The sequence below is a fragment of the Dasypus novemcinctus genome, chromosome 7 (assembly GCF_030445035.2).
Source record: "Dasypus novemcinctus isolate mDasNov1 chromosome 7, mDasNov1.1.hap2, whole genome shotgun sequence".
Lineage (NCBI taxonomy): Eukaryota > Metazoa > Chordata > Mammalia > Cingulata > Dasypodidae > Dasypus > Dasypus novemcinctus.
In genome coordinates this window covers 6,151,815-6,176,957 of record NC_080679.1, presented here as the reverse complement: position 1 = coordinate 6,176,957, position 25,143 = coordinate 6,151,815, and the positions used below count along the sequence as shown (strand labels likewise).

Below are 25,143 nucleotides of genomic sequence, written 5' to 3'. Positions count from 1 at the left end.
TTACAAAACAAATCTAATTGCAGTATAGTATTAAAATTCAAACACCCATTTTTTTTTGGCCAAATTTTTCTGTTATTTAATCTAATTCTAGGCCTACCTTCATTACAAAGAGTAATTAATTTTTTTTTTTGTATCCTAGATTCTCCAAATTTAGACCAATTTTTCAGGATGCATCCTAGTGGGGAGCACTCAGGTACTGAAGCCTCATTCCCCACGGCCGCAGAGAGAGAGAACAGCCAAAAGTAAAGGGACAAAAGGCAGCAGGCTTCCCCTTAAAGGGAGCGAGGGAGTGGGACTCAAACCCACGAACCCTCTCCCACTACCACCAAACCTTTGCTACCTCAGTGAAGGTGAACCAAAGGCTAACTCACAGTCAGCCAAAGCCAGACAGCGGGCTTGCCCTTTAAGGGAGCGAGGGAGAGGGACTCACACCCACCAAGACCTCTCCCGCTGTGACCAGACCTCCACTACCGCAGTGAAGGTGAACCAAATGCTAATCGTGGTCAGCTAGAAGAGAAAAGTAATGAAGGAAGGAACCAGCTCACCCGCCAGGGGAAGGAGACGACCCGGCCCTCCGTCCTAACCTCGTGCGCCTTGGCTCCTTTGGTGGCTGGAAAGGGGCTCTGCCCCGGGGACCCCCGAGTCCTCGGGAAGATCCCGAGCAGCCGCTGGAGTCAGGGATGCCTCGGTGCAGACAGCCCCCTCCACAGCTCCCCTTGGAAGCATTCTCTGGTTACTATTTTTATTTATTTATTCAGTCCCTTCGTGGTCGCCAATTTGTGAGGCCTCAAAGCAAGGCCTTGATAAAGGATAACCAGAGATGGCATGAAGAAAACTTCAACACAAGAGTTAGGCAAACTCACATTTATTACGTCTGCAGAGGTAAGGAGCCAAGGCCAATCCAAAGTGACTTGGACCTGACTCCCTGTGCTGCGGTTTCACTCTTACTTAAATACCCGAGTTACTACTTAGCATTTGCTTTGATTATGCATTAGTTTTTATGCATATGGATGAACACACATAGCTGGGTATATAATTGTATGATTAGCATGTTCAGGAAATCACGCTTGCACATACATTGCATGATCAAGAAAGGGGCGGATAACTCCATCCCTGGGTGGGAATTTTACTTTGTTAATTAAGCAAGTTGAAGTAAGGACAGCAAGGGGCTTCTGCGCAGGTCTGGCCAAGTGGTTGAAGCTGGTTTTCATACTTCATTGCTTCAACAGGATATTCTTGACCACCAAAAGCAGAACTTGGCCCAAAGAGAGGGTTGCATTTCATTACCTTCTGATTTACATACAATTCTTTTCTTTGTATCCTAGCAACAGGGAGAGAAGCAAGTTCCTTTCAGGTATTCAGTCATCCGACATCCATCACTTACACATTTGTTCAGTTTATTTTTAAACCCACCTTTAGGAGGACGAGCAGAAGCTTCAGGGAGCTTAGGTAAGTTCAATCTTTTTTCAACAAGTATTTATTGAGAGCAGCTGTCGTGACACTCATTCCTAGGAGTGAAGTGACAGGTCCCGGCTGTCAGGGGCAGACACGGGGGAGGGAGAGATGCCATTCTCCGGCACATGCCACAGAGCAGTTCCCCAGGAAGCTGGCCCAAGCCACGCGCCCGGCCTGGCCAGGGGCCTGACCCCAGAGCTGGGCTCTCAGCCCACCGGCGGCAGCCTCCCCACCCCGCACCTGACTCACCCGGGATAGGGTGGGGTCGGCAAGTCCCTACTCCCACCTATCCACACAAACCCCTCCTTGCAACCCCAGCCGCTGAGAGCCTTCCGGCGCCCCGCGGAGGTCGCAGCTTGACCGGTGTCCACGGCTTTGGTGCCAGTTGTTTTGCGTTTACCTGCCTGCCAGAGAACAGCCACAGTGACCCCGACCTGCAGGGCCCCCGCCCCCTCGTTTTCCCTGGGCATTCCCCGCCAAAACCAAGTGCCTGGAGACCTCCGCTGTCCCGGGTCCCCAGAGTTCCCCGCAGCGTGCCCCCGCCCGCGGCATCTCTGGCTCACCACGGGGGGCCCCCCATCCCGCCCTTCGCTTGCCCTGTCCCTCACCGCCCCGTCGGTCCCCGGCATCCTGTCTTCTCCCCCACGCGTCAACGTCTCCACGTCCTGAGTCTTCAGCCCCCAGGTGACTCCCTCTCCTTCTCCTTCACCTTCTCCTTCACCGGGCTCTCCACATCCCTCACTGTCCCCGCGCCCAGCCCGCTAGCCGCCCCCCGCCCCCCCGTCCCCCAGGTCCCCCAGTCTCCCAAGCCCCCCGACCCCCGGCCCCCGGCCTTGCGCCAGAGCGACCCCGCGCCCGGCCTGCTAGTCCCAGGCCACCCGGGTCCCCGGCCCCCTGGGTCCCCTGGCCCCCCCGCGTCCCCGCACCCGACCCGCTTGTCCCCCGGGATCCCCCAGTTTCCCTGCCCCCGCGTCCCCTCGCCCGGCCCGATCGCCCCCGGCCCCCCGCATCCTCCAGCCCCCGCGTCTCTGCGCCCAGCCTGTTCACCCCCGGTCCCCCAGGGTGCCCCAGCCACCACGTCCCCGGGCCGGCCCGCTCGCCCCCGGCCCCCTGCGTCCTCCGGCCCCCGAGTCCCCGCGCCCGGCTAGCTCACCCCCGGTCCCCCCAAGTCCCCCGGCTCCCGCGTCCCCGCGCCCCCGCGCCCGGCCCGCTTGCCCCTGCCCAGCTCGTCCCCGGCCCCCCGGGTCCCCGGCCCCCCGCGTCCCCACACCCGGCCCGCTCGTCCCCGGCCCCCCCACCCCGCCCGGGTCCCCGGCCCCCCGCGTCCCCGAGCCCCCGTGCCCGGCCCGCTCGTCCCCGGCCCCCCGGGTCCCCGACCCCCGCACCCGACCCGCTCGTCCCCGCCCCCCGGGTCCCCGGCCCCCGCGCCCCCGCGCCCGGCCCGCTCGTCCCCCGCCCCCCGGGTCCCCGGCCCCCGCGCCCCCGCGCCCGGCCCGCTCGTCCCCCGCCTCCCGGGTCCCCGGCCCCCGCGCCCCCGCGCCCGGCCCGCTCGTCCCCGCGCCCCGGGTCCCCGGCCCCCGCACCCGGCCCGCTCGTCCCCGCCCCCCGGGTCCCCGGCCCCCGCGCCCCCGCGCCCGGCCCGCTCGTCCCCCGCCCCCCGGGTCCCCGGCCCCCGCGCCCCCGCGCCCGGCCCGCTCGTCCCCGCGCCCCGGGTCCCCGGCCCCCGCACCCGGCCCGCTCGTCCCCGCCCCCCGGGTCCCCGGCCCCCGCGCCCCCGCGCCCGGCCCGCTCGTCCCCCGCCCCCCGGGTCCCCGGCCCCCGCGCCCCCCGCGCCCGGCCCGCTCGTCCCCGCGCCCCGGGTCCCCGGCCCCCGCACCCGGCCCGCTCGTCCCCGCCCCCCGGGTCCCCGGCCCCCGCGCCCCCGCGCCCGGCCCGCTCGTCCCCGCCCCCCGGGTCCCCGGCCCCCGCGCCCCCGCGCCCGGCCCGCTCGTCCCCGCGCCCCGGGTCCCCGGCCCCCGCGCCCCCGCGCCCGGCCCGCTCGTCCCCGCGCCCCGGGTCCCCGGCCCCCGCACCCGGCCCGCTCGTCCCCGCCCCCCGGGTCACCAGCCCCCGCGCCCCCGCGCCCGGCCCGCTCGTCCCCGCCCCCCGGGTCCCCGGCCCCCGCGCCCCCGCGCCCGGCCCGCTCGTCCCCGCCCCCCGGGTCCCCGGCCCCCGCGCCCCCGCGCCCGGCCCGCTCGTCCCCCGCCCCCCGGGTCCCCGACCCCCGCACCCGGCCCGCTCGTCCCCGCGCCCCGGGTCCCCGGCCCCCGCACCCGGCCCGCTCGTCCCCGCCCCCCGGGTCCCCAGCCCCCCGCGCCCCCGCGCCCGGCCCGCTCGTCCCCGCGCCCGCTGACGCCATGACGCCGCGGCGGAGGGAGGGGCGGAGGCGAGGCCGGAGGGGCCGGCGCGGGGCGCGGGGCGCGGGGCGCAGGCGGCAGCTGCGGGCGGCGCGGCCGATGGACATGGGCACCCAGGGCTCGGGGCGCAAGCGGCTCCCCAACCGGGAGCGGCTGACGGCGGAGGACGACGCGCTCAACCAGATCGCGCGCGAGGTGAGCGCGCGGGGCCCGTTAGGCGGGCGGGCACTGCGGGGCGGGCGCTGCGGGGCAGCTGTCAGGCCGCGGGCCGCGCGGCGGTGTGTCCGTCCGCCCGCGGTGCGGCCCCGCGCGGGCAGGGCAGGGCCGCTGGCCCCGAGCACAGAGCCTGGGCCGCGGTCCCGGCTCCGCGTGGGCAGGGCGCCCACTCTCCGGCCCCGGGGACAGGCTGGCGATGCTGCCCCCTCGGCGAGCCGGGTTGGGGACGCTGCGGGTGGCTCAAGGTGGCCCCGGACCGGGCTGGGTAGGGGACGAGCGCCCCGCTTTGTTGAACCGCGTGGGGGGAGGGTCTGGGAGCAGGGATGCAGGCCCGCCCCCGGAGGCCCCAAGGACGGTCCCCGGAGGCCCGCATGGCCCCGCGGAAGGCGCTCGGATCGGGTTGTTGGTCGTTTGTCTCCACTGTCGCGCTGGTGCCGCTTGCGAGGAACTTGGGGTTCCCGGTGAACCCTGTTTCTGCGCAGAACCTGAAAACGGTCCAGGCACGCTGAGAGGTTTTCCTCAAAGTTTCCTGGGCTGAGAGATCACATCTGGTAATGAACTTCTAATGGATAAATCAGAGGCGCTCAGGGGCCACAGGTCAGTGGAAGTGTATTTTCTCTGCCACCTGGGTTCCACGTTAAGGCTAAACAATGTAGGTGACAGCCCAGCACAGAGTAGCGGTTTGTAAGCGTCTGTTCTATCAATTAGTAAGCCAAAAAAGTGCAAGGCAAGGCTTAAGGACCTTTGGCTAAATATAGACCTTTGCTAAATGTAGGGCCTTGAATACTGCCCTCCTGGGAAGATGGCCGTTGGTGGACAAGGCCACTGGGCCAGGCAGATGGGGGCTGATGAGTAGTGGCCGTGGCTGCAGGTGACGGGCACAGAATGCGAAGAATGAGAGGTCCCAAAGTCCCCCTCTTCTTATCTGCGGGTTTTGATAAAAATAAATGGAAACTAAAGGCCAGAATTCCCTCTGGGTTGACAGCACTTGTCCATCTAACCGGGAACTCACTGCCCCACCCCCACCCCCACCCCTGGAGACACCAGCAGGACAAAGACAGGCTCAGCTTGGACCTGTGCACAGGTCCCCACCGGCTGTGACATCCTAGGAGAGGGAGTTGACCCACCCTCTCTGAACTTGGCTTTTCTCTAAAGTGGGGGAAAAGAAGCCCTTGGCTGTTGGGAGGAAAGAAGGTGAGTTGCATACATAAAGTGCATAATTAGGCACTGAGTCAATCGGAGATCTCCTCCCACACACACCCTTCCAATGCAAACCAAGCATGGATGCAGCCCTTACACACACAGCACTGAATGTATTTATAAGGTTGGAGGAAGCAGGTGCTACGCTTTATGTTCTGTTACAAATTGAATTATATTTCCCAGCTGTGAAATGTAGACTCGTGATTCAAATGGCAAATATCTATTCACCGTTGAGTTCTTCAGAGTGGTTAGAAAAATTACAAAATGTTCCTAAACAAGTTCAGTACTTTCTGACTCATGCACGGCATGATGTTCGAGCCGAGTTTCCCAGGAAGCATGAGGAGCCACGAAGGAACCTGACATGGACCCGCCCTCGAGGAGCTAAGTTAGGAAGGGGCGACAGCCAGTAGCTCAACAATAACGGAAAACTAGAAGGGCCCTGCTGTGAAAAGGACCAGGACGGAGTGGCCTGAGGTTTGGAAATGACAGCGAATTTCAGCTGGCTTTGGGGACTAGGAATGGCGATCAGAGGCTGCTTCCTGGAGGACGTGGCATTTTGAAATGTGCTTGAAAGTTGTATCCGTCAGGACACTTTGATGCCAGTGCCTGAGACGCTGAGTGGTCTAGGGGCAGGAGCACATCCCACCGGCTTCCTGGGCACTCTGGCACCCTGCAGGCTGCTTGCCGAGCTGCCCTGGGCAGGTGGCTGCACCTTCAGGCCAGCGCTGCCACCTCCCCAAGCCACCCTCCCAAGCCCACACCCCGTGCGCCTGGCCATCTCTCCTGGGAGCTGGGCGCTGTCCTTCCCGCCTCACCGCCCGCGTTGCTCTGGCCACTCCTGAGCCAGGCCCTGCGGCGTTGCGACCTACTCAGGTGCCTGGTGACCCCCCGGGCAGGGGTCGTCTCTGCCCTCTGGCCTCTCAGACCCGTCCCTGGAGCCACAGGATCCTGCACGTGGGCGGTGTGGGGGCCTGAGCCGAGGCAGGAGCTCTTCCGAGGGCGGGGGGCCGGCTGACGTCCCGGAGGCGTCCAGGAATGCGCTCCGGCGGGTAGTGGAGCGTTCACGGCCGAGGTCAGCGGGAGGTCAGTCCCGGGAGAGCCGGAGCCTGGCTCCCCGGGAGCCTCGAGCGGGCGGGGGAGGGCGGGGGGCCGCCTGGCGAGGCGGGGGCCCTCGTGGGAACTGGGTGGGCGTTGGGGCTTCCGGGGAGCTGGACAGGTGGGGTGCCCCGGGGAGAGCGCAGGGGGCAGTGGGGGTGAAACGTCCGCCGTGTCCCGTGTGTTCTGGAGTTACACTGTGGTTTACACCGCGGGCCAGCGCGCAGCAGAGGAGGCGTCGTGCAGGTGCACACTGTTTCTTGCTCCCGCGTCTGGGGTGGCACGCAGGCCAGTGCGGTCAGGAGAGGGGCCCACGACGCGCTTTGGGACGCCGTCGCCACCCAGGGCCTGCGCCGCGCTTGGCCCAGTCCGCAGAGGGGCGTTTTGAAAGCAGCTGTTTTTCTCCCCTGCCCATTTAACTTTCTGCTCGTGATGTGGGGTAGCGACCCGGATTTCTCATCTAGGGTGCTTCCCCTGGGACAACGACACCGCTCTCCCAAACAGAGAGCTGCGGGAGCTGCTGGGGCCAGCGCACGGACCCTTGGGGTGTGGCAGTAAGCTCGTCACCCCCCTAGGGCCCCCACGTGTGCTTGGGGCACCCCTCTCTCCATGATGGCGCCCTGAGTGCTGGCCACTGGGGGCTCGCAGGGTCCCCTTCCTCAGAGAAGTGCCCCAGCCACACGGGGCCCCCTCAGGGGACAGGGGGTGCGGTGGCCTCTCCACCCCCAGGGACCGACCGAGTTGAGGGCGCAAACAGCTGCTGCCTCTTGCCTCAGGTGGAACCCACTCTGAGAGGCAGTGGCGCTCCAGAGCGCCCTCCCCCCCCCCCCCCCCCCCCCCCCGCACCATCAGGCCAAAGGCGACTCCGCGGAGACCCCCCCTGCCCGTCCCGCCCCTCGCTCCCCTCCCCAGGTGGGCTCACCTCCAGATCCCACCTCAGGCTCCGCTCCTGGGGGACCCCACTTCACACAACCCCCCGTCCTCATTTCGGGTAGTCTCGCTAATCCGGGGCATTTTTATCCTAAATCTCCCTTTTTTTTTTGTCTTTATTTTTTTAATGTTACATTCAACAAATATGAGGTCCCCATATAAGCACCAATTGGGCGCAGCTTGCGGGGGGTCCTCCTGGCTCACAGTGTCCTGTCCCTCCCAGGGTGGCTCACTTTCACCAGGTGGGAAGGGGTGAGGGGCAGTGGCCTCAGAGTCTAAGTCGGTCACCGAGAAGCTCCTCGGCCGATCCTCCTAAGACAGACGTGCATCTTGGCGTGTCATCCACCAGGCATTAGATATACAGCAAGACAAGGGTTCCAGGAGACTTTCAGTGCAAAGCCCGAGCTGGGGGGATGAGGATGGGGGGCACAGACACTGCCGCCTTGTGATCCTGGGCTGTTTACATGTTCCCGAGAAGAAGGTTCCAGCTGGAGACAGAGTCAGGAAATTAGCTCTGGACAGTCCCCTGGTCTCTGGTGGCCTGTGCGCCCCACCCCACGGCTATGTCTACCAGAAAGCCAGCTGTCTCCATCTCCCCTTCTGGGCGGACCTCTAAGGGTCATTTGTTTAGTGGTTAAGGTTGTGATTTGTCCCTGGATGGCATGAAGGGGCTTCGTGGGATGACACAAACCAGGGGACCTGGCTTCTCGTTGCGGCGCTCACCTGTGAACCTGGTTGGGGTACAGGAGAGGAAAAGGACAGAGGCTGGAGCTTGGGTTTTTTTAATGGCTTCCCCTCATTATATTAAGTCCTATCAGATGTAATCATAGTATCTCCATTTGACACATGGAAAAGAAGGTCAGAAACAATAAGCGGCGTGTCCAAGGCCATCTAGTGACCACGTGGTGCCAGGGTCAATTTCTTGGCTCTGTCCAAGGCCCCGTTCCAGGCAGTGACTTCCAGACTTGCTTCCCACCCCTGGGACAGTTACCCCCAACTGCCCTCTGAGCCACCAGGCATAGCATTTCATGGGCGAGAATCCCACGTGCTTCTCTCCTTACTATGTTTCTCCTGTCCTTTCTCACTCTTTCATCCTTTAAAAATGAATTTTTATTAATCAGGGTTTTGTATGTATTTCCCCTTGCCCCGTGTTCTTAGGCTGTTCTCCACCCAGCCTCTGGATGAGCCTTTAAAAAAAGTCAGACCGTGTCCCTTCCCGGACTGAAACTCTCCAATGACTTCTCATGTCACTGAGTAAAAGCCAAGTCCTGAAATGGCCTGCAAGACCCCGCGTGGTCTGTAATTATCTCCGTCTTTGTAAATAACGTGCAAACACACTGTTCGCTGATTTATCCATTTTAAGGCTGTCAGCTCCGGCCTTGGTGGGTGAGGCCGTGGCAGTCACGAGATAGTTGGGGGTTTCCCCACTTTTCCCCTCACCTTCCCGCTACAGCGTCACTGTAATTTTGAGTTAAATAAGTATTCACTGGCAGAATGATATACTGGTTAGAAGGCAGGTGTTAGAGTCGGATTACCTGGGTTCAAATCCTGATTCTGTAGCCAGAAATAGCTATGTACAGCAGGGGAAATGGAGAGTTTGAGAGGTGAAGATTTTTCTTGTGTATTTGTTTATTGTTTTATTGAAATATGAAATATGGTTTTTGTTTATTGTTTTATTGAAATAATGAAAATGCTCAAATGATTGAAGTGATGAATGTGTAGCTATGTGATGATATCGAATACTATTGATTGTACACTTTGGGTGAATTGTATGCTTTAATAATATGTACCAATAAAATTGACTGGTTTTAAAAAAAATCCTGATTCTGCCACTTACTTCATGACCTAGGGGCAATTAACCCTTTATGCCTCAGTTTTCCTATACATTAGATGGGAGAATTTTAACAGTACACTTCCCACAGGGTGAGTATGAGGGTAAAATGAGGTAGTTCATTAAAAAAAACAACAGAACAATAATAGCACATAATAAATGCTCAGGAAATGCTAGCGTTGCTGCCGCAGTTGTAAGTAGGGTTGATTGCAAAGCCAAGGAGCGTGCTCTATCATTTCCTTCCTTGCGTAACTTTCTGCTTAACCTGGTCTTGTTCCCCACCCATCTCATTGCTCCTCAGCCCACATGTCTACCATTAACTATTCATAGACTTTTCCACGGAACACTGCACAATACTGTTTCCTAAATGATCATCTATCAATTCTACTTTATTCCCCCTAAACATATCCCTCCCGGAGACCTCTGTCCTCTACATCGGGTCTGCTCCGGGTACACTCAGGGTTTGATGTGGCTGTCATCCCCTTTGCCACCATTCTTTAGTAGCTTTCTAAGAAAGAATGCATTTTCTCAGTGTTTGCATGTCTGAAAATGTCTTTATTCTGCCTTCACACTTAACTGATAGTTTGGCTGGGTATAGAGTTCTACAGTAAAAATACTTTTCCAAAGAATGAAGACAGTCTCTATGTATTCTAATAATCTCCAGCATGTATTGTTAGCTGGGAAAAAAAATTACAGAAAGCAGAGAGTTTGCTGTCCTTTGTGTAAGAAATGATGTAATTTGCCTGCATTTGCATAAAGAAACACTGACAGAGCACACAGTAGAAGAGGTGGGGTGATGGGAGAGTAAGCCCGACTGTTCGCATGTACTTTTCATCCTGTTTGGATATTTAAACCATGTGACTGTATTGCCTACTCGATAAAATAAACTTAACAACATTTTTCTATCACAATTTTTAAGGCATTTTTTCCATTTTATTCTCACTTTCAGGATTGCTTTGAGAAGTTTGATGCCTTATGTATTTTCAGAATCTTGTATGTAACACCTGCCTTTACTCTCTAGAAACTTTTAGAATCTTCTCTTTATCCTCAATGTTAAAAGTTACGTTTTGTTTTTTCCATTATGAGCCTTCATTGAGTCCATTCAGTCTGGAAACTTGTATCTTAACTTTGTATCTTTTGGAGATAATTTATGGGAGATTACTCAACTTTATCTTCTAGCTCTTCTACTATATTGATTTGTTCTAAGAATTTTTTTGGGTGGTTGTTTTCTGTTCCTTTTCTACAGCATCCTTTCTTGATTCATTAATGCAGTACCTTTTCTGATAACTCTAAGCATGGTTATTATGATTTTCTGGGTTTGTCTGGTTTTTTTCCTGAAATTTTCTTTTGTTACCAGTATCACGGTCTCTTTATTACTGTTTCTTCCCTTCTGTCTGTGTCATCTTGAAGTCTCTCCCCAGATGTTGGGCAATCCCTGGCTCTAGCTTCATATTTGAGAGTAAGTCACTGAAAAGCTGTGAGAACAATTGGACCAGGACCCCATAAGGGAAAAAAGTGGGGTGAGGCACTGGTCCCAGCCAGCAGGTCCCAAGGGCATGGGCACACAACCAGGATTTGAACCCAGGCCTCCCTACCTCCAAGGCCAGTGCCCTTAGCCACCTGTCAGTGTTGGGAGGAAACTTTCCTTGATATCAACAAGTAAAACTTCCCTAATTGGATGCCTACAGAAATAAAGGTTTGTTTTTGTTGAAAGGGATTGGAGGGATTGAGAAGCAAATTAAAAATTAAGCAGAGACATATCAGGAAAGAACAGTTAACTTCCAGTGTCCATACAGCCCAAATAAGGAAACTAGTCATTGTGGTATTCTTTGACTGAGAGTGTAATAAAATGCCAAATTAGGTGAGCAAGCAAAGAAAGTTGTGGGTTTTTTTTTAATAAAATTTTCAGAGCTTCAGGACTCAAGAATAATTCATTTATTTGCTTGGAAAATTATCTAAGATCTGAGCTACACTTTCCATAAAACAAATATAAAATACCTGGAGGGTTTAGGTCGGCAGAATGTGATCTGGTCTTGGCAGTGCCTAAGCCCTTGGCTCAGCAAGTATGTAAGAGCCAGAACCAGCCAGTGGCTCCACAGAGGGTCACGTTGCCGTGCTTCCAGCCACCTCTTGGCCTTTGGGTTTGAATGAAAAAAACTACAAAGTGATCGTGATCATATTTGAACATTAAAAAAATCAGGAGGTCCAAAGATGTTCGTTATGCGTTTAACCTCTCTGTTAGTCAGGGCTCTGTAGGGAGACAGAACCAACAGGAGATATCTGTGAACAGGGCGAGAATTTATAAAACTGTCTCACACAACCGTGGGGATGCACAAGTCCCAATTCCTCAGGGCAGGCTGCAAGCCGGGGGCTCCAGCGGAGTCCTTGATGAGTGTCAGGAAACCCTGGCTTTCTAACGTAGAGACGGGGGCTCCCCCGAGTGCTGAACTCCCTTCCCCTTTTAAGGCCTTCTGCTGTTTGGATGAGCCGTCACTCATTGCTGACAGCAAGCTCCTCAGTTGATTGTAGATGTAACCAGCCGTCTATGCAATCAGCTCACTATGATTAAAGTCCATGAAACCTCCTTGTATGACAGTTAGCCCAGGGCTTGCTTGACCAGACAAGTGGGCACCATTACCTGAGCTGACACATTAGCCTAACCATCACAACCCCCATCATGTAAGTTTATCCATTTATCTACCCTTATCCTAGACTTCTTTCTGTTTTCTTTTTTACCCTTGTTTATGATATCCCATAGGCCTATGGGAAGAGGTGAGGTTTTCCAAAGTTGTCACTCAAAGAGATGGAATTTCCAGGTAGACTGAACAACTAGCACGACCGCACCCTGCACACCCTGAGATAGTCTTTTCAGTTGCCCCAGGGTATTTTTACTGTCTAATGGGACTTTCTGAGATGATGGAATGTTCTGTATCAGTAGTGTCCAATACAGTAGCTACGGCCTGTGTCACTGCTGAGCACTGGACGTGTGGCTGGGACGCTTAAGGAATGGGATTTTAAAATATATTTAATTTAAATGGATTTAAGTAGCCACAGATGGCTCGTGACTACCGCATTGGACAGTGCAGCGCTAGAGCAACCATTTATTCTACTTACTCTTAGTTGAGCTACGCTGGAACAGAATGTTCCAGAATGTTTACTGCCTCCACTGGGTTGTACATCACTCGCAGTCGGACATGGAAGAGTGAGTGCGGGCGCAGGGGCAGGGCCGACCTGCAGGCCTGGCCGCAGCGGCGCGGGGGCTGAGCCTGGCATGCGGAAGGCGCGGGTTATGGAGGGAGTGCGGGTAAGCAGGGCCCCGTAGGAGCTGCCGTGTCGGGCCCCCTTCCCGTGCCCATCGGGGGAACGGCAGCCCCTGGAACGCGCGGGGCAAGCCTGGCACGTCGCTCGGGACTGGCCGGGGTCAGCTCGGTGGTGGGGGTCGTCTCCCACCCTCGGCGGTGGCGTGCGTGTCTAGGGAGAGCCCCCAGGGCTTGCCTGGGCGGCACGTGCCCCCGGAGTGGCTCACCCCGGGCAGGGGTGACCCCCTTTCCGGAGGGTGAGGGCTGAGGCCTGGGAGAGAAGTGGGGCGTGCGGGGAGAGATGAGGGACAGCAGGGAAACGCCGAGGGCCGTGGCGCCCCCCGGGCAAGTGGGGCAGTGCAGGGCCCTCCCGACCCCGCGGAGCGCGTCGCCTGGGAAGGTTTGCTTCGCTGTCCTGAGTTTAAGCCTCACTGTCACGCTTCGCTGGCTGCTTGGTTCTCGGGCGGCGCAGCCCCCGCGCCCTTCTTGGGGTAACTTCCAGGGGGGTTGGCAGGGCCCCCGACACCCAGGACTTGGTTCCCGGGGGATCTGGGCCTATCCGAGCCCTGAGGCTGCGCAGCCACCTGGCTATTTTTAAACCGGCCACGTGAGCCGAGCCGGTGCACCTCCCTGCTTCCTCCCGAAGGTCTCCCTCTGACTTGGCGTGACCCGGGTCCCGGCTTCGGTGCCCCTGACCTTGGGCCCGGCTCAGCCCTCGTGGGGGCCTCCTGTGCCTGGGAGGGATGCAAGCGGCATCCAGACCCCCACTCGCCAGATGCCAGCAGCAAACCCCACCTCCACTTGTGACGATCACAATTGTCACCAGACTGTTGCCAAATGGCCCTGGGGTGAAATGGCAGGGGCGAGAGCCGTGCTTCCTGCCCGCCCGCAGGCCTGGGCCTCCAGCTCCGGGGCCTGGCCCACCTCAGAGCCGGGGAGCACCAGCTCCTTCTCCTTTCACCTCTCAAACCAGCAGGGGGGCCGCTCACCCTGGGGGCAGGTCCAGCAGGTTTAGGGGGACAGTGCAGAGGGCAGTGGGACGCCCACTGCCCGTTCGGTGATGCGCGGCCGTGGTCCAGCGTGCCCGAGCTGATGGTGGGGGTGAGGGAGGCGGGGGGCCTTCCTGTCCCCATGGAAGACGCAGTGGCCTGAAGGTGGTGCCAGTGCCAGGGGGTCTCCGAGAGCCGTGAACGAGCCGCGGCCTCCTCTCTGCCTGTCTGGGGAGCCCTTTGCCATCTTGTCTCGGCACATGTGGGTGACCTCGGTGTGACGAGCGGCCAGTGGCACACCCGGTTTCGGTCGGACCTTAGAGCAGTGGCACAGGGTCTCCCCCGTCGGGCAGCAGAATTTTCTTCCCAAAGCGGCGCCAGGCGGGACGGCCCAGGGCGGGCTCCAGGAGCCAGGTGGCCAGGCCAGCGCGGCCACACCGCCATGGCCGGCAGGAGGGGCCCGGCTTCGCGCAGGCTGCGGCACCCAGCTCGCCGCCGCCCACGGCCTGGCCTGCCGACTCTCACTGTGAGGGAGAGAACGTGCCGGGGCCCTGCCCGCTGCTGAGCCGGGCGCTTTCCCCTGTGGCCCCCGCATCCTCGGGGTGACCCTGAGGGGCCTGAGGCTGAGCCCCCGGCTCGCGGGGACCCCTGTAAAGGCCGGGGCGGGGGGCGGGGGCAGCCGGGCCGCCAAGGGCAGGGAGCGTCCTCTGTCTGTCCCACTCGCCGGCTCCAGCACCAGGTGTGGCTGCAGGAGGGGGCCAGGGGAGATCCCCCCACTCAGCCCACCAGTGCTCCCCCAATCGGAAGGGGCCAGTCGGTGGGTATGAAAAGACTGTGACCACACGCGCCCTGGAAAGGCAAGCTGCTTCCACTGTTCACGCTCAGCTTTAAACAGACCCCGAGGCCGCTCCTCTTGTTACGGACAAGATTTATATGATTTTTTTAAATTTAAAGAAGTGTGACAGGTAAAAAGCAATCATAATTCCATTATTAAGCTTTTGTAATAGTTTCTTCTAGTCTTTTGGCATCTATTACCTTATGAGTGCACATAGTTTTTAAAATTTTTTTATTTTAATTTTTATTTATTTCTCTCCCCTTCCTCCCCCCCCACCCTGTTGTCTGCTCTCTGTGTCGATTCGCTGTGTGTTCTTCTGTGTCCACTTGTATTCTTGTCAGCGGCACCAGGAATCTGTGTCTCTTTTTGTCGTGTCATCTTGCTGCATCAGCTCTCCATGTGTGTGGCACCATTCCTGGGCCGGCTGCGCTTTTTTCCTACTGGGCAGCTCTCCTTATGGGACGCACTCCTTGCACATGGGGCTTCCCTATGCGGGGGACAGCCCTGTGTGGCAGGGCACTTCTTGCACACATCAGCACTGCACGTGGGCCAGCTCACCATATGGGCCAGGAGGCCCAGGGTTTGAACCCTGGACCTTCCATGTGGTAGGCGGACGCCCTATCCACTGGGCCAAGTCTGCTTCCCCGTGCACATAGTTCTTACAAACATAATGTGTAGTATACATTGTCTGGTCATGACGTGGATTGTAGTGTTGTGTCCACCTTGTCCATCTTTTAGTAGTTCCAGGTGAGGCTGAGCCGGAGCTCTAGAGGGCGGCATGGGCACTGTTCCCCCCTGGGCCCTTCCGTGGTTTGTTGACGGCGCTCGTCTGCAGTAAGCGTGCGTGCGCCCGGCTCTGCCTGCAGCTGGTGTGGGCCCTGGGCCCTGCACTGCCTTCACTCCAGTGTCCTCGTCTTAGAGTGAAGGCTGTAGCCACCGGGAGGACAGGATGGTGCGTGTGGCTGGCCTAGGCCCCGTCCTGCACACAGTAGGGCTCCATCCCTCCCTCCTCGCCTGGGGCTCTCCCTCCTCCTCCAGGTCAAGGTTATGTCCCACCGCCCCCCGCCTGCGGTGAGCCCCCCACCTGCTCCCCCGGCTCCTCCCCCTCTCGCTTCTCAGCTGCGTGTTGTCTGGGGCTGAACACTGCCCGGTGGCGGCCCCGCACCCAGCACAGAAGCTGGCACGGTGGTCACCGAGCGGCACCTGTTGAATGGATGCCGAGCACAGCCCAGTGGGAAATCCTCTTGCTTGGTAGTGATGATGTAATCACGTTAACGGAAAAAGCCTTTGGCTATGGCGTTTTCCTTCCAAGTAACGTCAACGACCTCTGCAGAAGTTCATGGGTGAATTACACAGCGCCGGCTTCACTGAGGACCTGTTCTAAATCCTCATGACCTCACCGGTTATCAGACCTGATCAGAAGCTGGACTTGTTCTGTCCTCGAGCTGACAGCCGCATCAGAATTCACCCGCCGATGACCCCCCAGAAGCCAGAGCCGCGGCAGAGGCCCTGCTGGCGCTCTGGGTGAGCCCAGGGCTGTGTTGCTTTGGGGGTCACTCTTGGTGTCCTCTGGTACCTTCAGGAGGGGAGATGGCCTCATGGGACCCTGAGGAACCAGTGAAATAAAGTTTTCCTCCCACTTCCCATGATTAGAGACATCTTGCAAACCCCTAAGGAAATCTTTACTTGCCTGAGGGAGAAAGTACAGCCCAGTGGGTGAGCGCTGGGCCCCGCAGTGAGGAGATGGGGTCCCAGCCCTCGCTTTGCAGCCTCGGAAAAGCCATGTAGCCTCTCCGGGCCTCGCGGTCCTCACCTGGAAAGTGGAGGTGACACCAGGTGGCTGAGGACTGGCTGGGGGGTGCAAACGTGCCTCGGCACAGGGATGCTTGGTGGGCGGGGTCCCACCGTTCCACGGCCCAGCATGTCACCTCGGTACACGCGTCCCTGCGGCTGCCGCAGGGGTCATTCGGGCCACAGGGACGGCTGTCGCCTCATCGTCCCAAGAGCTCTGGAGTCAGCGTGGACACTGGCTCTGCCTCCGGCTCCGGGCCCTGCTCCCGCTTCCAGCCCCCAGCTCCACCCCGGGATTGCTGCCTGCCCCTGAGTCAGCTCAACCTCCCTGCAAGGTGGGAGAGACCCCGCCTGCCACTCAGAGAAACCTGAGGGTCGAACGAGAAAACATGAGAAAAGGCCTGCTCACCCTACAGGGGTTTGCAGCGTCAGGTGGTGGTGACGTTTTTGTCAGAATATCAGGAGAAAGGTTTCAAATCATTCTTAGATGTTCCCGACTCGCTCATAGCCGCTTCTGGAAGGAGCCACGTGCTCCTTGGCCCCTGGGAGCTGCTCGCTTTTTTTCGCAGCGTGCCCTCCGTGTCCCTTTGGCCACAGCATTGCGCTCTTCTAAAATTGGAGAACCAGGTGCCAACCTGGGGTACTGTCAAGAAAGGTGGGAGCTGGAGGCATGGAGAGAAGGCAGGAGCCTCACCTGGAAGCTGCCCTCGTGTGGCTTTTTCTGGCCTTCTGGACCCCTGGTCGGTGCTGGCCCCCGTGGAGGTAGGGGGAGAAACGGGCTGGGTCACCAGCGCTGTCACTACCGCGTGAACCCCAGGACCCCAGCCTTGTCGAGGAGAGGTCTCAGGAGGGGGGTGGGTGGGGCCTTCCCCCGCACCAGTCTTGACTGAAATTCTTTATATCTCAGATTTGCCTGCAGTCTGGAAAATGCTGGAATGTGTGGTTAAGAGCCCGTCTCGGATGAAAGAGCAGCTGTAATCTTTGCATAGGGCTTTGCGTCTTAACAGAAGCACGTTCCTGAGTCAAGCCTTTTCTCAAGGGGCAAAGGAAGGTGCTGGACTCTTAAATCTTTATTCAGACTTTGCAATAAAGGGCATCTGCAGCTACTTTTCTTTATTGGTTCTGTGTCTTCACTTGCATTTTGCAGATGGCAGTGGTACAGGGAACCTGCAAAAAGCACTTGTCCCTCGTGGGGTGGCCTCGTCAGCTGGCTCATGTTAGCCTAGCAGCTGATCTGGAAGGTTCTAGTCTCTCAGGTTTGGACTTTCCCAACAGCTTCTCTGAAATAGTAGCTGTTAAGTTGCTCAAACGAACGTTGAGAAAACAAAGCCCCTCGGGTTGGAATTGTTGAGGGGGTTGGCTTTGCCAGGGACTAGTAGTCCTCAAGAGATCACCTCCGGTCAGCTATTTCTGCACCATGGAACCTGTTAGCAATGCTGATTCTCGGGCCCCCTGCCATCCCACTAGACCAGGCACTCTGGGGAGGTGCCCAGCCATCTGTGTTTTAACAAGCCCTCCTAGGGACCCTACTGCCCATTAAACTTGGAGAACCACTGCCTTGGATAAACTAATGCTCTTGGTATATCTAATTATAAAGGTAGAAGAAAGGCATTTGCACTGATATTCCAGATTAAAATATCATGGATCGTTTTCTTGCCCAAATTATTGAGGTGTGAACACCTTGTTTCCATCATAAACATTAACATTACCATCACCTTCAGGCTGGCATAAGTTGCATGTTGAGGAACTACTCCTTTTCATAGGCTTCCCCCACCCCCTTCCCGAAATAAGAGCCTGCCAGGGCCTCCAGACACAGAGCCAGACACTGGTAGTGTGGTGTAATGTTTGATGGATGGATGGGTGGGTGGGTGGAGGGATGGATGGATGTGTGGGTGGGTGGGTGGGTGGATGGATGGGTGGGTGAGTAGGTAGAAGGATAGATGGATGGGTGGGTGGATGGATGGATGGGAGGATGGATGGATGGATGGATGGGAGGATGGATGGATGGATGGATGGATAGATGGATGGATGAATAGGTGGGTGGATGGGTGGATGGACAGATGGATGGATGGTAGATGAACTCACCCCTGTGTCACAGTAACATTTCCAAAGTTCAGATACTTTATGAAATATAACAGAATTGCAAAAGGGTTGTGAGAGATCACTTATGGGTAAATGAAGATTTATCAGAAACCTGTGGCTAGCAGGATTTTGTTTGCCCAGATGTTACTTCTGGTTCCACCTTTCGTTGGCCAGGTCCTTCAGTGACCTTCCCCCGCTTCGTGTAATAGGATAAGAGTCAAGACTCAAAGCAGGACACCGTGCTCACTCACACCTGTTTCCTCTTTCCAACGCCTCACTTTTTACGACTTTTTCTCTCTCATGTTTCTCCATTTGCATTTCTGGTAACCTATGCTCTTGGAAAAAATCATTCGAATGGTCCCAGCAATGGAACGTTCCCTCAGTTGGAAGTCGTGTGTGTGATCGGGTTGCACAGCACACTGCCAGTGCCGTGAGATCGCTTTCCCTAAAAAGGCATTGATTGTGTCCGGAAAGCTCTGCTAAGCTTGATGACCCCCCACCAGGGGCCGAAGAACATTCTGCTGTGTGTGTAGGGTTTGACTGGAGGAATTTAGGTGTATTAATATACCTTGCCAGGTGCAATAAATAGCTGTCTTTGCCTGACCTTAACCTCAGGGAAGCCCTGCAGTTCTAAAAAGCCACAGGGACCCAAGGAGTGCTTGAAAACATTGGGAGGAGAACAATAGTGGTGCTAATGTGTTAGAGGCAGGGCACGGCTAGAGAGCAGATGGAAATGCAAATGCTTAGAATGTGGGAGAGTGGCTCCTGAAACTGGAAAGCTTAGCTGGACTCCGGTAATCTGTTCTAAGCAAATTTTTTTTTTACTTACCTGCATGTAGATTTCCCACATTTCCCACTGAGGTCTTTTTTCTGTCCCCGATCCAAGATCCCGCTTTGACTTTGCCCTCATGCTGCCTTCGCCTTCTCCAATCGGTGACAGTTCCTCAGGCTTTCCTTGTCTTTCGTTGCCTGGACACTTTCAAGGAATCGTGGTCACATGTTTGGTAAAACGCTTCTCCATGCGGATGTGCCTGGAGTTTTCTCATGATGGAACTGGGGTTCTGGGTTTGCAGAAGAAGCCCACAGAAGGAAGCAGATGTGGCTCAACTGATAGAGCATCTGCCTACCATATGGAGGGTCCAGGGTTCGATCCCCAGGGCCTCCTGACCTGTGTGGTGAGCTGGCCCATGCGCAGTGCTGCCACACGCAAGGAGTGCCTTGCCATGCAGGGGTGTCCCCGGCATAGGGATGCCCCATGCACAAGGAGCGCATCCCACATTGAGCTGCCACATGCAAAAAAAACACAGCCTGCCCAGCAGTGGCGCCGCACACACGGAGAGCTGACGCAGCAAGATGGCACAACAAAAAAAGTGACAGTTTCCCGGTGCCACATGACAAGAATGCAAGCAGACACAGAAGAACACACAGAGGATGGACACAGAGAGCAGACAATGGGGGGAAAGGGGAGAGAAAGAAATAAAATAAATCTTAATTTAAAAAAAGACACCCACAGAGGCTTGACTTGCCAGGCTGCTGGGAAGACACCACACACGGGGTGGCTTACGGGAATTTATTGTCTCACGGTGTGGAGGCTGGAAGTCTGAGTTCAAGTTCTCGACAAGCCAGGCTTTCTCCTCAAGTCCACTGCGTTCTGGAGCCGACTTGCCACACACCGTGGGGTTCCTGGGCTCGCGTCTCTGCCAGCGTCACTTGGCGCCCTGTCTCCTTGGTCTCCTCCATGGTGTCCCCTGACTTCTGGCTTCCACGGCCGACTGCGCCCACGTTTTCTCTGCTCGTGAGGCCTCCAGTTAAATGGCTTAGGGCCACCCTGACTCCCTTGGCCGCCTCTAACCAGGATCCTGGAAGACCCTGCTCACAAATGAGCGCACACCTTCACCGCAGTAGCACCTCCAACGGCCCTGCTCGCAAGTGCGCTCGGATTCAGGCTTGAACCCGCCTTGACGGGGGGTGCCGTCCAACCCCCCGTGCCCCTCGCCTCTCCTCTCATCAGGACGCACCGGATGCCAGCGTGACTGACTCTGGGTGGTGTGAACCTTGACCCTGGGCCACGGAGGGGCGTGCCAGCCTTCTCCCCTTTCCCTGCCCTGCTCCTGGGCGCCAGCCACTGAACCCAGCCCCCGCTCAGGGGAGGGGCCTTGAGTGCCACGTGCCAGAGGCCGAGGATCCCAGAGGCTGTGGTGGCTTAAAACCATTGCCATGACTGGTAAAATTCTTGGCAGTTCTGCAGATATCCTGTGGCACCTGAAAGGAACCCTCAGTGTGCAAGTCGCTCTTTTACAAGTGTGACCACCAGAGAGGATGATTTGGCTAACCTGTGATTTGAGAGGCGGCATCAGAATGCCCTCGAGTATATGCCGTGGCACCGGATGCCCGCCCCCCCACTGCTGGCACCCACCATGTCTTTGGGTCTCACTTTGCGGTAGGTGTGGGCTCTCTGACCCCGTCTTAGTCCCTCCTCCCTTCCCACCAGAGCCAGCAGCAGAGGAGAGAGACACGTGTACAGCTCCATGCCTCAGCTTCTCCTGGCACAAGGGGAGACAAGTACTCTTGAGCTCATGCAGCTCATTTCTTTTTAAAACAAATTTTTGGTACAAATCCTAGAACAGTATTTGCCTTGAGTTCTTATATAATAAAAAGAATGAGGAAAGACTGAGGACTTTCTTCATCTTGACACACTGTCACTTAGTATCTTAATTGGACATATGACCTCAATTTTGAAAAGCCCAAATTTGACTTTGAAGTGCTTTTTTTTTCCCTCTCTCTCCCCTCCGCCCCCCTCCCCCCAGTTGTCTGTTCTCTGTGTCTATTCGCTGTGTGTTCTTCAATGACCACTTCCATCCTTATCGGTGGCACCGGGCATCTGTGTCTGTCTTTGTTGCTTCATCTTGTGTGTCAGCTTTCCGTGTGTGCAGTGCCATTCCTGGGCAGGCTGCACTTTCTTTCATGCTGGGCAGCTCTCCTTACAGGGCGCACTCCTTGCACGTGGGGCTCCCCTACGCAGGGGACACCCCTGCGTGGCACGGCACTCCCTGCGCACATCAGCACTGCGCATGGGCCAGCTCCACACTGGTCAGGAGGCCCGGGGTTTGAACCACAGACCTCCCATGTGGTAGGCGGACGCCCTATCCACCGCTTCCCTTTTTGATATGTGACATTGATAAGGAAATCTAACAGCACAAAATAAGCCCCTCTAGTTAGCCAAAGCTTGTTTTGCTAGTTAAACCTACATAACTGCTATTCAATGGACATGCTGATTTTACCTCCTGCTTTCAACTATAAAAACGAATAATGATTTCAGGGGGAGAAATGGATGTGGCTCAACCAATTGGGCTCCCATCTACCATGTAGGAGGTCCAGGGTTTGATGCCCAGGGCCTCCTGGTGAGGGCAAGCTGGCCCATGCGGAGTGCCAGCCCATGCGGGAATGCCGCCCTGTGTGGGAATGCCACCCCATGCAGGAGTTCCAGCCGATGTGGAGGGCTGGTGCAGCAAGATGAAGCAACAAGAGACACAGAGGAGAGAAAATAAGAAGATGTAGCAGAACAGGGAGCTGAGGTGGTACAAGAGAGTAATCGCCTCTCTCCCACTCCAGAAGGTCCCAGGATCGGTTCCCAGAGCCACCTAATGAGAATACAAGCAGACACAGAACACACAGTGAATGGACACAGAGAGCAGACAATGGGGGGAACAGTGGGGGGGGGGGGGGGGAGAAATAAAGAATATAAATCTTAAAAAAAAAAAAAAGATTTCAGGGAAAAGTTCTAATGGAAAGAAAGGAAAATACTGTATCTTTTAGAAATTATTTTCAGTAATAGTGAATGATAGAATGTGAGAAAGATCAAAGAAAATGAAGTGCAGCCCATGGAAGATGAAATGTCTAGACTGCAGAGAATGATAAACCTCACCCTAGAAAGGTGCTAAACTGACACAAAGCAGTATCCCTTGGCTTCTGGGGCTCGAACAGAATTACAGTTCTCCCTAAACTCAGGCCTAGTTCTTCACTCCCGTGATAGTGACATTTTCTTTTTTTCCTTTCCTTTAGCGTGATTGTTCATTGTGGGGACTCTTGATATGATCAGACGAGCCACAGCAGCCCAGGAGCAGCTGCTGACGCTTACCCAGTGCTCAGCATGAGCCGCGGGCTTGCTCAGCTCCCTTGATCCCCACCGTGATGCTATGAGGTAGAAACTGTTATTCCTCATGTTAGCAGTGAGGAAACTGAGTCCCAGAAAGGCATAGCTTGCCTTATTGAGCTGTTGATTTTTCCTTTATTGCTGATGTTTTGCTTTATGTCTTCAATATAATATGCCATTCATAGAGGTTCCCATCCATTATATCTTTATTGAAAATTTTATCCAGTCATTAGCATATGACTCCCTTTCCCTTGTTTGACTTTTTTCACTTCAAATTCCCCTTTCTTTAAGGTTAAGATCTGAAACCCTTTCTATCAGTCAGGAGAGGCTAGGTTATAATGTGGTAACAAACAGCCCCAAATCTCAGAAGCCTGAAACAAAAGTGTCTCTCTTGCCCATATTAACATCCATCACAGGCTGAGAAGAAGCTCTGCTCATTGTGTCTCTCAGGGACCCTTCCAGGCAGACATCATTGTCATGGGACTCCACTGTCAGTGCAGCAGAGGGAAGACACTGTGATGACCCATTCACTTGCTCTGAGTACTTCTGCCCAGAAGCAGCACATCATTTCCGGCTACACCAAACGTCAAGGGGCAGGGAAGTGCTACCCTCCTTTGGCCCGCAAGCAGGGGAGAGCTAGAAATATTTGACGAACAGCTCTAATGAGAATTGCATGATGCTTCTTTTTATTTTTATGTGTCTGGAATACCTTTTGCCTGTCTTTTACTTTTAAAAACACTTTGAGCAATCAGATTTCGCTCAACTGATAGAGCATTTGCCTACCATATGGGAAGTCCAGGGTTCAAACCCAAGGCCTCCTGATCCATGTGGTGAGCTGCCCATGTGCAGTGCTGATGCGTGCAAGGAGTACCATGCCATGCAGGGGTGTCCCCCACATAGCAGAGCCCCATGCACAAGAGTGTACCCTGTAAGGAGAGCCTCCCCATGCGAAAAATGTGCAACTTGCCCAGGAGTGGCACCACACACTCAGAGAGCTGATGCAGCAAGATGACGCAACAAAAAAGAGACGCAGTTTCCCAGTACCACTGACAAGAATACAAGCGGACACAGAAGAACACACAGCGAATGGACACAGAACAGACAACTGGGGGAGGGGGGAGAGAAATAAATAAATAAATAAATAAATCTTTTTAAAAAATAAAAACACTTTGGTGTCTTTTATGAATAGTAAATTTTTTTATTGATCCAAACTGAGGGTTTTTAATAAGAGAATTTATATGATTTATATTTATTATTATAAATGATAAAGTCTCTATGTTTTCTTCCCTTTCTGTGTTCTTTGCTTTTGAAAAATTCTTTTCTTCACCTGGTATTTTCTCCACTCTTTGGGAAAATGTAGCCTATTTTTAATTCTATTCTGTAATCTTCAAGTCCTTTTACTTTTATTTGTCGCAGTGTTTAAGTCTAAAGTGAATTAGGCCCTCCTACTTGAGACTTCTCCCCTGCTTCTAAGTTCTTGGCCTTTGTTGATGCAGCGTAGGTTTTAGATTTTTAAAAATACGTGATTAATGGACTTTTTAAAGAATTTCTCTCTTTTGACATTATATGCTGTTGGGGTTTGAATCATGTCCCCCACACAAGGCACGTTCAGATCCCACCCCCAGTCCTACGGGTGGGACCCCCTTTGTAAATAGGGCCTTTGAAGGTGCTCTAACTGGTAGTGAAAGTGTGCCCACACCGAGTGCGGGCGGCCCTGATTATCTGAGATTCTTGAAAGCAAAGGGAATTAGACACGGAAGAGAAGCCACAAGGAGCAGCCAGAAGTCAGTGGACCCAGAAGAGACAGAGAAGATGCCATGTGCGTGGTCACGTGACGGAAAAGCCAGGGAGCCTCAGAGACTGCTGGTCCACCCCCAAGACACCGGCCTTGGGAGGAAGCCGGGCGTCCAGCCGCTGAAACCTCGAGCCAGTGAGCCCCTGTTGTTAAACCAGCCCGTCGGGTGTATTTGTGTTAGCAGCTGGGAAGCAGAGACATACAGCTCCTCTTTCATGAACATTTTAAAAACTTGCATTTAGCTGTACTAACTAGAGGTACAGTTCATAAGCCCCTCTTCAAAAATTAGCCTCATTTGCTCCACTCTGCCTAGCGCTGGGTTCGTATTTGTTGACTTGTAGCGTGAAGGGGTTGGCCTGGGCTCTGGGCATGGCTCAGCACCAGCCTGACCCTTTCGTCACAGGCCACACCTGACCGCCTGCCCTGTCAGACAGCCTCACCTGCCACCTTCTCCCTTTCTTTGTGCTCTGTGGCAGGGAGTAGGGGAAGGAGGCACAGCCCCTAGCACCTGTCACTCTCGAATTCTCTACCTTTATGCTCACCACCTGTCATCGCCATCCTCTGTGGCAGGAGATGCCATTGCCAGGTTCAGCCCAGCCCACCCTATACCACCCCCACACACACACCAGTCTGCTTGCCCTCAATCTTGCCTGTTTTCTTTTTTCTAAAAAAGATTTATTTTTATTTATTTCTCCCTTCTGCTCCCCTCCCACCATTGTCTTCTGCTCTCTGTGTCCATTCACTGTGTGTTCTTCTGTGTCTGCTTGTGTTCTCATTAGGCAGCTCTAGGGACTGATCCTGGAAACTTCCGGAGTGGGAGAGAGGCGAGCACACTCTTGAACCACCTCAGTTCCCTGGTTTTTTGCTAAGTCTCTTATTTCTTTCTGCGGTATCTCTTTTGGTTGTCATCTTGCTGCGTCAGCGCTCCACGTTGGCCGGCACTCCTGCGCTGGGCGGCATCCCCTGTGGGCCGGCACTCCACATCGGCCAGCTTGCCCTCACCGGGAGCCCCTGGGCATTGAACCCTGGACCTCCTATATGGTAGACGGGAACCCAACTGCTTGGCCCACATCCAG

The 25,143-nt window shown here is 55.7% G+C and overlaps 2 protein-coding genes and 2 long non-coding RNA genes across 37 annotated transcripts in view; 2 read left to right on the top strand and 2 right to left on the bottom strand.

Annotated features, from left to right (window-relative positions):
• Positions 1–849: 849 nt before the first annotated feature.
• On the bottom strand, positions 850–2,226 carry LOC105744766 (uncharacterized). The gene is made up of 3 exons (XR_001117733.4): positions 2,064–2,226; positions 1,414–1,508; positions 850–1,321 (listed from the first exon to the last, which is right to left on the bottom strand). It is a non-coding gene; the product is annotated as an uncharacterized lncRNA (long non-coding RNA).
• Positions 2,227–2,599: 373 nt separating this feature from the next.
• LOC139439256 (spidroin-1-like) lies at positions 2,600–3,853 on the bottom strand. The gene has a single exon (XM_071215979.1). It carries the CDS (start codon positions 3,851–3,853, stop codon positions 2,600–2,602), a length of 1,254 nt encoding a protein of 417 aa, XP_071072080.1.
• A 39-nt stretch (positions 3,854–3,892) lies between these two features.
• Positions 3,893–25,143, top strand: part of LRRFIP1 (LRR binding FLII interacting protein 1) — a 146,430-nt gene continuing 125,179 nt past the window's right edge. For 17 of the 34 annotated variants that reach the window (XM_058299838.1, XM_058299836.1, XM_058299835.1 and 14 more), the window contains exon 1: positions 3,894–4,046. In XM_058299838.1, the coding sequence (XP_058155821.1) occupies positions 3,951–4,046 (96 nt within the window). In that variant the 5' untranslated portion in view covers positions 3,894–3,950. Of the gene's footprint in view, positions 4,047–25,143 lie in introns of all 34 variants that reach the window. The other 17 variants (XM_058299821.1, XM_058299820.1, XM_071216038.1 and 14 more) reach the window with 7 other exon arrangements.
• On the top strand, positions 13,953–17,143 carry LOC111760806 (uncharacterized). Its single transcript, XR_002794396.2, has 2 exons — positions 13,953–16,799; positions 16,945–17,143. It is a non-coding gene; the product is annotated as an uncharacterized lncRNA (long non-coding RNA).

Excerpts from the sequence above, each read along its gene's own strand:
- LOC139439256 (XM_071215979.1), bottom strand. The coding sequence starts at position 3,853 with ATGGCGTCAGCGGGCGCGGGGACGAGCGGGCCGGGCGCGGGGGCGCGG.